The sequence below is a fragment of the Prinia subflava genome, chromosome 5 (genome assembly GCF_021018805.1).
Source record: "Prinia subflava isolate CZ2003 ecotype Zambia chromosome 5, Cam_Psub_1.2, whole genome shotgun sequence".
Classification (NCBI taxonomy): Eukaryota; Metazoa; Chordata; class Aves; order Passeriformes; family Cisticolidae; genus Prinia; species Prinia subflava.
Genome location: NC_086251.1, coordinates 4,268,804 through 4,280,149, shown reverse-complemented (window position 1 = coordinate 4,280,149; position 11,346 = coordinate 4,268,804). Strand labels below are relative to the sequence as shown.

Genomic DNA, 11,346 nt, shown 5'->3' with positions numbered 1-11,346 from the left:
TGTGCCCATGATGGGATCTCAGGGAGGGGGCTCAGCTCATTCCCCTTTCTCCTGGACTGCTTTGCCCACAGCCCCACAGGTCACAGGGAATCTTGGACACCCCATTCCCATGGACACAGCTGCCTGGCAGGAATCCCAAGGGCAGTGCCTGACTCAGCTGCTGCAAATGCCAGAGCCTCCCTGAGAGCCCCAGAAAACAGGGACAATATCAGGCCAGTGCAGAAACAAGAGAAGATGTGGTGCTGTGCCTGGCAGCGCAGGGCAGAGACAGCCAGGCACTCAGGACAGTGCTCCCATCCCCAGCTGTGCACAGCACCTCCCACACAAGAACAGTGCCCTCCTGCCCCCAGCACTGCTCTGTTCAGCCCCCTCTCCTTCCCTGAGCACCTCCCTGGGCCTGGACATTTCCCTCCTGAGAGAAGCCTTGTTCCTGCCAGCGCTCACAGAGCCCATCCCAGCCTCTGTGCACTGCCCCGGCCCTACAGAAACCTGCCTGCCTGCAGGGCCCTGGCTGGGGCAGGGTCTGTCTGCAGGTGGGCCAGGGCAGCTCAGGAGAGCCCTGCTGGGCCCTGCCAAAGGGATGCTGCTGCTGTCCCGGGCTCAGGGGTGGCTGAAGGTCCTTAAGGAGCCTCCCAGCAGAGAGACTGACCACCCAAAGTTACAGTTCTGGAGTCTCTGTAAATGTTGAAACATTACTTGGATGATCCTGTGTGTCCCTTTCAACTCAGAATGTTGTTGAGTCTGTGAGTCTCTGATTACAATTCCTGTTCTGCTTCTCTCATCCTCCTGTTGCCTGTATTCAAAAGAGAAAAAAACCCTTGCAACAGTATTAGAATAGTAAAGTAACAACCAGACCTTTATTGGAAGCTTCCAGGTGTCCCAGTGAGGATTGGGCACACCTGGCCCCTGATTTCAAAAATTTATTAAGGTTGATTAATTAGGATATTTACAGGAAGATCCAACAGGAGATCCAGTTGCCCCAGTTACACACCCCTGGGTCAGCCCATTGGAGTAGGTCCAAGGGCTTCTTTGCTTCACTTTCTTTTATGACTGCTCACACTCTGGTTAAAAACCAAAATGATCTTTTTGTAGGTCCTCTTAGTGATCAGACTATACAGTATTTCAGGCATGTATTTAGAAGCTTATTGTTCTAAAATCTAAGAAAAAGGGTAGGAAACATACTAGAGTTAATGAAGGGTTATTGTTATTTAAGTATGTAATAGTAGTTGAATAAAGTTAATTAAGGATTATAGTTTTATATTTTTATTGTAATAAATGAGCATGGTTCGTGCTAAATTGTAACATAGGTTAGTATTGCAACTTTATATTTAATCAGTATTAGCAGAATTAGGAAAACTAACTGTAGATAAAGGCGTAGTGTTAGAAGAGGCCCCACCCCCCTTTTTCCTTGGCAAAATACCATGAGAAAATGGGACATTAGACCAAGAACAGGTAGTAAGGGAGTAGTGTCCTTGAAGATGCTAAAAAGGGCTTGAAAAGAGTCCAGGAAAATTAAGATACGGCCAGATGTCACTTTTTGGCTGTATCTAATAGAACTTAACTATTTAGTTGTATAACATTAGCTTGGCACATATGTATAACTTGCAAGGTCAAACAAAGGACATACAAGGAAGAGGAGTAGCCTTCATCCCAGCGACCACCATAAGGAGTCAGAAGACCCTCAAATAACAACTGGAGCACGCGCGATGAAGAAGGTGACGCAAACTTCCAGAATCGAAACTGGGAGGAGACAACTGAAGATGGGAAGAGATGGGGTGTTGGCTACAGTATAAAAGTATAAATGAAAGAGCTTTGATAGGTACATGGGGTGGAGTCTTAAACCTTGCACGTGTGCCTGGGCACCTGCCTTTTGCTCATGCTTTATTGGACCAGGTCCATTCACTGCTAAATTATTATTTTTAAAAATAGAATACATTTTTATTTGAATGTATGCATTTACTTCATTATACTCATCGCAATAAAAATTTGGCTGCTAAATTTAAACTTGGATGTTTTAGAACTTTTCATTTGTAAGACAAGGGAAACACCTTTCCCCATAGCTCTGTGGCCACTGCCTCAGCCTGTCCCCAGCCCAGCACACGCAGCTGAGAGCTGCCCGGGGGCTGCTGCTCCTTCCCAGCCCCGGTGCTGGGTCAGCTCCCACCTGGGCCTCGGTGGAGCAGGGACAGCATCCCAGGAAAGGCCTGCGGCTGGCCAGCTCCGGCCTGCAGATCAGCCAAAGCTTCCTCCTCTGCAGGGGCTTTGGCCACTCACCACGCTCCCCAAGGAGTGCTCACAGCCCCAAGGCTGCCGCAGCTCCAGGAGCCTTTGCACACTGCTCCCAGGGATGCCCAGCCTGCCACTGCCTGCACTCCATCCTCCCTCTGCCTCCCTGCCAGCCAAGCCCCTTGTGCACTTCTCACCCTTGGCCTCAGCCTTTGTGTCCACTGCAGGTGCTGACAGAGCTGTCGGCGACGGCGCAGCAGCAGGGCAGCCCCAGCCTTCCGCTCTCTGTGACACCACAGCCATGGAAGGCCCAGCCTTTCCTCCCTGGAGACGCCCCAAGGCCAGCGGCCACAGCTGCGGCCCGGCCCCACAACGCAGCGGCCCAGCTCTGGCCTCCTGTGCATTCCTGTGCACACAGCTCCGGGAAGGTCCCTTTGGCCACCTCCACAGTGCCACGGGCAATGATGGAGAGCAGCTGGGGGAGCTCATTGCCCAGCTCCCTCATCCCCCTAGGGTGGATCCCATCTGATCCCATACACCTGTGGGCATCTGAGTGGCTCAGCAGGTGACCAGCTGCTTCCTCCTGGATGACAGGGGGCTGTTCTGCTCTGTGACCCCATCCACCAGCTCAGGAGGACTTTTGTCCTGAGGACAACCTGTCTTCATGTTGAAAACTAAGGAAATGAGTGTTTTCATGACGTTAGCTTTATCCTCATCTTTAGCTACTGTATTCCCACTTGCATTCAATAAAGAGTGCAGGTTGTCCTTGCCCCATCTTTCTCCATTTATGTATTTTTAAAAACATTTTTATTACCCTTCACAGAAGTGTCTAGGTTAAGTTCTAATTGGGCTTTCACATCTCAAATTTTCATTCTCATGACCTAATGACATCCTTAAACATTTTGTGAGCCCCTTTCTCCTCTTTCCGAAGGTGATGCACCCTCTTTTATGCCCTGAGTTCCTGCTAAAGCTCCCTGCCTGTCCAGGCCAGTCGTTCTCTTTGCCAGCTCACCTTTTGGCACAGAGGCACAGCCTTGTATCTTCAAGACTTTCTTTCTTGAAGTATATCAGTCCTTCCTGGAACCCTTTGTTTAAGGGCTCCTTCCCTTAAAAAAATCATTACCTAATTCAGTAGTCTCCAAATCAACATCCTGAACAGGCCCAAGTCTGCCCTCTGGGAGTCCAGTGCAGAGGTTTTGTTGATGGCCCCTCGTTGTTTAAATGAATATTGCAAACTCGATTATTTCATGGTCACTGTACCCCCAATGGCCTGCGAGCACCACATTCCCCCAGCAGCCCTTCTCTGTGTGTGAACAGCAGGAAACAGTTTTATTGGGAGTGGCAAGAGAAGGAAAGCTCCCCAAAGTATGGCTTGGAAGAGTCAGCCTGGAGGGGAGGAGAAAAAAAAGTCCCTGCCAGGGTAGAATGTTGGTGCAGGAGGTGTCCCAGCGTGAGCCTGGGCCATGGCCTGGCTGTGTGTGCCAGGAGCCGGCAGCGCTGGGTGCAGGGAGCCCAGGGAGGGCCCAGAAATGCTGGGCTGAGAAATGCTGGGGGCACAGCGAGATGGGCGAGTGCAGCCGGCCAGGGCACAGGAGCAGCACGCACAGGGGCACATCTCTCCTAGATGGCCCAGGGCTGGGCAGGGCTGGCAGGGCCACAGGCACCCAGGCCTTTGTCCCCTGGGCTCTGGCAGCGCCTCTGCAGCCCCACAGAAGGAACTTTCCTTTCAGGGCCTGCACTTTGGTCCTCCCTGGCCCCTGCCTGAGGAGGCTGGCAGGGGTTGCAGTTCTGTGACATTTGTCCTTGCTGCCCCTGCCATCCCAGTGCCCCACAAAGAGCCCCGAGGCAGCCGTGAGGGACAGGCCCTGCTGTCCCAGGCTTGGGCTCAGGGCTTGGCCTTTCTGCCTCCTCCAGCCAAGCCAGGCCTTGCTCAGCATTGCAGCTCCTGCTGCTGTGCCCCAAGCTCGCTCGGCCGGCGTTGGAAAGAGACTTGAGGGACCTCAGTCCCCTTGGGCGGCGCATGGGAGAAAACAACAAACTCCTCAGGAGGGTGGAGAACAAACTTTTAGTTGCAGAGAATGAGGTACGTGGGAATCTTAAATGAAAATGGAACTTCATTAAATCACTGCACAAAGTACTGACTGAGTAAACTCTAACCTGTCCAAGTTCTCCAGATTTTGAGAAGAGGAAGTCAGGAGAAGAGAGAGAGGCAGAGAGAGATCCACAGTCGCACTTGGATCCAGCACCATCTCAGCTGCTCTGAGCACTAGGGCCATGGGATATGTCAGTGTCACAGCCGTGTCACAGCCTCACCTGCTCTGGTCCCTCTCACAGGTGGGGTTTTTGGGGTGCCAGGGGCTTGGCAGCCACTTTGGGGCTGGCCCAGAGGCTGCAGTGGCTGGGTCACTTCCACAATTGGGGCAGTGACCGCTCCAGCTATCTACACAGAACTTGCCCTGGCCCCCAAACACACCCTGGAGATGTCTGGGGCCATTCATCATTTCTCTGCTCTCCAGCACCGAGGCAATGGACTCTGGCTGCAGCTCTGTGCTCATGCCCAAGGCAACCACCCCAGGCCATGGGGCTCCATGGAGCTGCTCTCAGGAACATCCGCCAAGAGTTGGGGAGTGCCCCAAAACCGCCTCAGAAATGTGAGATACCCAAAATCTCTACAAGAACTTGGAATATCAAAACCTCCCTCAGTAATGGGCTCCCCCTCCCTTCATCATCCTGAAGCTTTGGCTGTCTCATTTCAGACCCCACCCCACCTCCCCAGTCCCAACCCCAACCCATCCCTCCCCGATGCTGGACATCAAGACCCACTTCTCCAGCCCTATTTCCCCAATTTCACACCTCCCAATCCCCATCCCACCCCATGCAATGCCTACCTCAGCCCTCCTGATTTGCAATCCACTTCACCAATCCCCTTCCAACCCCATCCCACCCTGACAGGCTGTGGAATCAAGCAATTTTGGGGTAGGATTGAGTAGTTTTCAGTGGCATTGAGTGGTTTTGAGGTGACAGATCAAACCCTCTTGTCTCTTTGAGAGCCAAGACATGGAGACAACTGCACCAAATATCCCCAAAACCCCGAGTCCTCCAAAGTATCTCCCTGAATAATACATGTCCTTGAAACACTAATAAAAAGTAGGGCTTTAAAAACCTTTGATGAAATTGTGGATTTTCCCCCCCATTTTCTCTCTTATAAAGGGAGGAAGATGAATCAAAAGAATATTTGGGACCACCAAACCAAAAGCCCACCAGCCCACTGTCTTCTCAAGGCACATCTCTGGGAATGTGGGTCACCAGGTTGCTGCCCAGTGTGGGTCCTCTGAAGCTGGATGAAGTTGGAGCAGTGCAGGAAGCTCTTCCTGCAGTCAGGGCACTCACAGGGGTTCCCTTTGTGGTGGCTTTGTTTGTGTCTGTTAAAGTGAGAGCTCCTGCAGAAGCTCATCCCACCAATGGGACACTCGTCTGTCTGTTCCTTGGTGTGGATCCTCTGGTGGCAGATCAGGTGGCAGCTCCTGCAGAAGCTCATCCCACAATTGGGACACTGGTTGGGCTGTTCCTTGGTGTGGATCCTCTGGTGGCAGATCAGGTGGGAGCTCATGCGGAAGCTCATCCCATAACTGGGACGCTGGTTGGACTGTTCCTTGGTGTAGATCCTCTGGCAGATCAGGTGGGAGCTCCTCCAGAAGCTCATCCCAATGGGACTCTTGTTGGGCTTTTCCTTGGTGTGGATCCTCTGGTGGCAGATCAGGTGGGAGCTCCTGCAGAAGCTCATCCCACAATTGGGACACTGGTTGGGCTGTTCCTTGGTGTGGATCCTCTGGTGGCAGATCAGGTGGGAGCTCCTCCAGAAGCTCATCCCACCAATGGGACTCTCGTTGGGCTTTTCCTTGATGTGGATCCTCTAGTGGCAGATCAGGTGGGAGCTCCTGAAGAAGCTCATCCCAGAATTGGGACGCTGGTTGGGCTGTTCCTTGGTGTGGATCCTCTGGTGGCAGATCAGGTGGGAGCTCTTGCGGAAGCTCATCCCACAACTGGGACGCTGGTTGGGCTGTTCCTTGTTGTAGATCCTCTGGTGGCAGATCAGGTGGGAGCTCCTCCAGAAGATCATCCCACCAATGGGACTCTCGTTGGGCTTTTCCTTGGTGTGGATCCTCTGGTGGCAGATCAGGTGGGAGCTCCTGAAGAAGCTCATCCCAGAATTGGGACACTGGTTGGGCTGTTCCTTGGTGTGGATCCTCTGGTGGCAGATCAGGTGGGAGCTCCTGCTGAAGCCCATCCCACATTCCCCACACTGGTAGGGCCTCTCCCCATTGTTCATGCACTGGTGGGTGATGAGGTGGGAGTTGTGCTTGAAGCCCTTCCTGCAGTTGGGGCAGTGGGAAGGGGCTCTCCTCTGTGTGAATCCGCTGGTGTTCAAGGAGATCTGAGTTGGTCTGAAACCTTTTCCCACACTCGGGACACTCACAGAGCCCATCCCTGGTGTGGATGCGCTGGTGGGTGATCAGTTGGGACCTCTGGTTGAAGCCCTTCCCACATTCCCCACACTTGTAGGGCCTCTCCCCAGTGTGGGTCCTCTGGTGGCAGATCAGGTTGGAGCTCCTGCTGAAGCTCATTCCACATTCCCCACACTGGTAGGGCCTCTCCCCAGTGTGGATGCGCTGGTGCACGCGGAGATCTGAGCTGGTCCAAAACCTCTTCCCACACTGGGGACACTCGTATGGCCTCTCCCCAGTGTGAGTCCTTTGGTGGATGATCAGGTTGGACCTCTGGATGAAGCCCTTCCCACATTCCCCACACTTGTATGGCCTTTCCTTAGCATGGATATTCTGGTGCCAGTTCAAGTGGTTGCGTCGGGTGAAGCTCTTCCCACATTCCCCACACTTGTATGGCCTTTTCTCAGCGTGGATATTCTGGTGGCGGATGAAGTTGCAGCGTCGGCTGAAGCTCTTCCCACATTCCCCACATTGGTAGGGCCTCTCCCCAGTGTGGATGCGCTGGTGCACACGGAGATCTGAGCTGGTCCAAAACCTCTTCCCACACTGGGGACACTCGTAGGGCCTCTCCCCAGTGTGAGTCCTTTGGTGGTGGATCAAGTGGTAGCGCCAGCTGAAGCTCTTCCCACATTCCAAACATTTGTATGGCTTCTCCCCATCATTAAGCTCCTTATGGACCACCAGGTCTGACCTCTGGCTGAAGCTCTGTCCTCCTTCCTGGCACAGGGTGGGTCTTTCCTCCTCAGAGGACCCTGGGATGAGTCTGCAGCCCCTGCTCCTGCGGGATCTCCGGGTCTTTTCCTCCCCATTGGATTCCTGTGCTGTGGATCCACTCAAAAAGGCCTCTTCCACGATGTTCTGCTGCAGGGATTTGTCCTCCCTGGTCTCCATCCTCAGCTCTTTGTCTGGAGAAGGAAGGACAAGGAGAGGATGGGATTTGCCTCCGTGACAGAGGGAAGGGGAAGGAGATCCCCCCAGTGCAGCCCCGGCAGGACGGCGTCAGCAGCAGGGTTGTCCTGCTGCCAGGGGCCATGCTGGGCTGGGAGATGGAGCAGAGGAGAGGGGGAAAGGGGCAGTGACTTCTTCCTTACTTGTCTGGCTGTCCTGGGACATCTTCCTCTTCATGGCAGCCTTAATTATAAAATTAAAAATAAATTTAAAATGTGGGACCAAAAAAACCGAAAAAACCTGCAGAGTCAGAATACAACCTGACACCCGGTGTTGGAATCAGTCCAATCAAATCGTGGCTGCAGTCCTCCTGGAGTCACAGCTATGGTTTTGATCTTGTAGAAGGGAATAAGTTTCCTCTGAAGGTCCAGTGGTGGTGTAGATGGGTCTGGTCTTCCTCTGGGAATCCAGTGGAAACAGGCTGCTTTTAGTGTTTCCCATCTTAGATTATATCCAGGTAGGAATGCTTGGCTCCTCCCTCTGGGTGGAGCATCTCACAATGGGATGATGTAATTTTATCAGTCATGCAGGAAGACTCAATGGCCCATTAACAGAAGATATCTCCCTGAAGGGAGGATGGGTCATGGAAGAGATAAAGAAAACTGCCCTGCCTGGTTTTAACAATTGGCCCATTAAATGAAGATAACCCCCTGGAGTTATGAGGGAGTGGTTATGGAAGAGATAAAGAACACTGCCCCTGGTTTTAACAGATGGTAATAGAATAGATATTTTAGTTCCATCTTACATTGCAGCCTAAGACAGGACCCCAGGCTCCTTGCCCAGGCTCTCTCCAGATCACGCCCAGGCCAATGCTCAGCACAGAAAAGCCCTCTCTCTAGGCAGCAACTGACAGAATAAGAGGACCCAGCCTTAAGCTGTGCCAAGGGAAATACAGGATGGATATTGGGTAGAGTTTTTCACAGAAAGAATAATAAAGTACTGGAATGGCCTGCCTGGGGAGGTGGTGGAGTCACCATCCCTGGATGTGTTTGCAAAAAGACTGGATGTGGCACTCGGTGCCGTGGTTTAGTTGAGGCATTTGGACGTGGGTTGGGCTCAACGACCTTGAAGGTCTCTTCCAACCCAGTGATTCTGTGATTGTGTGACACCACAGGGGTGGCAGCCCCAGCATTCCCTCCATGGAAACGCTCCAAGGGAAGTGTCCAGAGCCACGTCCACTGGACAGAGCTGACCGGCCACTGACCACCCCGGCCCGGGCTGATGTGGGTTCCTCTGCAGAGAGCTCAGGGAAGGTCCTCTTGGCCACCTCCACAGTGCCACAGCCGAGTGTCAGATGCACTTATAGAGATCTGCCCAGAGCTGCCAGGGGAGTTAATTAAAGAAAAAAAAAACAAACCAAAACCAAAAAACCACCTGCAACAACAAAACCCATACCAAAACAAAAATCCCCAACTATTATTAAAAAATCCCAAAAAATTCCCCCCAAAACAAGAAAAAACCCAAAACCCAAGTAGAAAACCATAACCAACCAACCAACCAAAGAAAAAACCCAAAAAGAAAAACAAGGAAAAGATCTTCCCCCTAGCACAGCTGTACCATCCTTTAGTTCTCACACCTGTGTGCAGACAAGACCTGGGGCTGCAAAAAATGAGCATTCATTGGGCACATTTGCAGGAAAAGCTGGTTTAGGCAGGAGTTCAGTAGAACTGTTCTCAGCGGAGTGAAAAATGCCCCTTTGGCAGCTGCAGGGCCTTTGGAAGTGCAGACCCTCAATACCCAGGGGAGAAAAGGGCTCTGAATTCCCCTGCCCTGACACACAAGCCCTGTTCTCAGGCTGCTTCACACACAGGATCCTTCTGGAGGACTGCGCAAAGCTGAGAGTCAGCTCTGCCTTCTGCATATTCCACGTCCTAAAGCTGCCTGGGAGAAGAAATTTCGGGTCAGCTCTGGTGGCACAATCCCTGCTGGCCCAGAGCAAAGTGCCAGGAAGGTCTTTGTGTGCCCAGCCTTTGCTGCAGCCAAGGAAATCTCCTGGCTCAGGAGCAGGCTGCAGCCTTTCCTGCTCTGCCAGACCCGCCAGTGCCCCAGCAGCAGCAGAGAATGGCAGCATTGCCACGGGCTGGAGCAGGGGGAGATTTCCCCCTGGAGAGGGGCTCATGTTGCAGTTTTTGCCTTCAGGCAGCTCCAGATCCCTCAGCTTTGGTTGCACAGCAGCTGGAAATGCACGGGCAGGAGCTGTGTTCATGCCCAGCCACAGGAGGGGACAGCAAGGCCAGGGCCTGGCAGTGTGACATTTGTAGGCAGCTCCTTCAGCAAAAGCTGAGGGCTGGAACTCTGTGCAAAAAACACCCCAGGGGGTCTCTGCACCGAGGCCAAAAGAACAAAGTTTGGGTTCTTTCCTGGCTAGGGAGCACCAAAATGGTTCCTTTTCAGGCCAAGGTTCCATTGCCAGCTGTTCTCCGAGCCCCAGAGGAGAGCCCAGGGGGCCAAGGAACTGCGAGCGGGGACTCTGCAGGAGCCGGGACAGCGAGAGAGCCCGGGCTGAAGATCAGCCCCGGGGCGGGCAGGGACTGGGAGTGGGCACAGCCCGGGGGTCCCGCAGAGCCTCCCTGCTGCAAAGGCCCGGCTGGGACAGCGGGGCAGCTGCCGGGAGCCGTGTGCCAGGGCCGGGCCGCCGGTGGGTGTTCAAAGTGCCTCCAGTGGAGCAGCTTTTGTCCCGATCCGGGGGCATTCCCGCGGGGTTGGGGTCCCTGGGAAGGCACAGGAGGACAGGGTGGAAGTGGTTGGTTTGTGGGTTTGGTTTTTGGATTATTTTTTGTGGTGAGGTGATGGCTGGTTGGGATTTTAGTGTTTTGGGGGTGGATACGGGCAATGTTTTTTATGTGAAATGTGCCCAGCAGGGCGACTCCAGTCAGGCTGTGGGAGGCGGGAGCGGCCGCCCGGGCCCGGAGCCGCCGCCTTGGGCCGGGAGCCCCCCGGGCAGAGCTCTGTGCTCGGGGCCAGGCCTGGGCGGCCCGGGGAGCGCTCGGCGGCCCGTGGGCCCCTGGCTCAGGCGGGTCTGTGTGGCCGGGCTGCGAGGGGATCATCCAGGCTATGGCCGGGCTGGGCCGGGCAAAGGCTGAGGGAGAGCGGGGGAAGCGTTGGCACAGAGGCCCCGGGCTCCCCGTGCCCCCCTGGCCACGCAGCCGGGCTCGGGGGCCGCCTCGCTCAGAGCCAGCCGCGGCTGCGGGGGTCCCCGGGGGCCCTGGGGAGCGGGCGGCGGGGGCTGCCGGAGCTCTGTGCCCGGGGCTGGGCGCGGCTGCCCAGGGAGCGGAGGATGGAGGGTACCCCCGTGGTGGGGCTTACTCTGCCTGGCTCAGGGGCTGCACTGTCAGCCCAGAGGCACCTGGGGATCACCTGGTACCAGCAGGGCTGGCAGGGAAATCTGGGAATGGGGGGAGCAGAAACGGGCAGTGCGAGAGCTGGGGCTGTTCCAGAAGCCTGGACATGTTGGGAGCATGGACAAGGGGGACCCATGGATACCCCAGGACCCTGAAACAGGGACCCCAGACAGTGCTGACCCCTGGGACACCTGTGATGCCAAAGTGGTGAGCCCAGAGAAGGGGACCCTCCTTGATTCCCTGGAGCCACAGCAGCCCAGAGAGGGAGAACACCAATAGAAAGTTGATCTGCAGCAACTCTGACAGGGGGTGGCATTCAGGATGCC

General features: G+C 54.4%; 2 protein-coding genes across 2 annotated transcripts; both read right to left on the bottom strand.

The window, feature by feature from the left end:
- Positions 1-2,784: 2,784 nt before the first annotated feature.
- LOC134550640 (zinc finger protein 3-like) lies at positions 2,785-6,094 on the bottom strand. The gene is made up of 2 exons (XM_063397369.1): positions 5,686-6,094; positions 2,785-2,900 (listed from the first exon to the last, which is right to left on the bottom strand). Exons 1-2 carry the CDS (start codon positions 6,092-6,094, stop codon positions 2,785-2,787), a joined length of 525 nt encoding a protein of 174 aa, XP_063253439.1.
- A 45-nt stretch (positions 6,095-6,139) lies between these two features.
- LOC134550639 (zinc finger protein 664-like) lies at positions 6,140-7,856 on the bottom strand. Its single transcript, XM_063397368.1, has 3 exons — positions 7,823-7,856; positions 6,447-7,636; positions 6,140-6,391 (listed from the first exon to the last, which is right to left on the bottom strand). The coding sequence occupies exons 1-3, from the start codon at positions 7,854-7,856 to the stop codon at positions 6,140-6,142; spliced, it is 1,476 nt and encodes a 491-aa protein (XP_063253438.1).
- Positions 7,857-11,346: the final 3,490 nt, after the last annotated feature.

Coding starts and splice junctions, on each gene's coding strand:
- LOC134550640 (XM_063397369.1), bottom strand. CDS start 6,094: ATGAGCTTCTGGAGGAGCTCCCACCTGATCTGCCACCAGAGGATCCAC. Junction 2,901..5,685: donor GACAGACGAGTGTCCCATTG/GTGGGATGAGCT, acceptor TCATTTCCTTAG/TTTTCAACATGAAGACAGGT.
- LOC134550639 (XM_063397368.1), bottom strand. CDS start 7,856: ATGAAGAGGAAGATGTCCCAGGACAGCCAGACAA. Junction 7,637..7,822: donor GTCCCAGGACAGCCAGACAA/GTAAGGAAGAAG, acceptor TTCCTTCTCCAG/ACAAAGAGCTGAGGATGGAG. Junction 6,392..6,446: donor ACCAAGGAACAGCCCAACCA/GTGTCCCAATTC, acceptor ATCTGCCACCAG/AGGATCCACACCAAGGAAAA.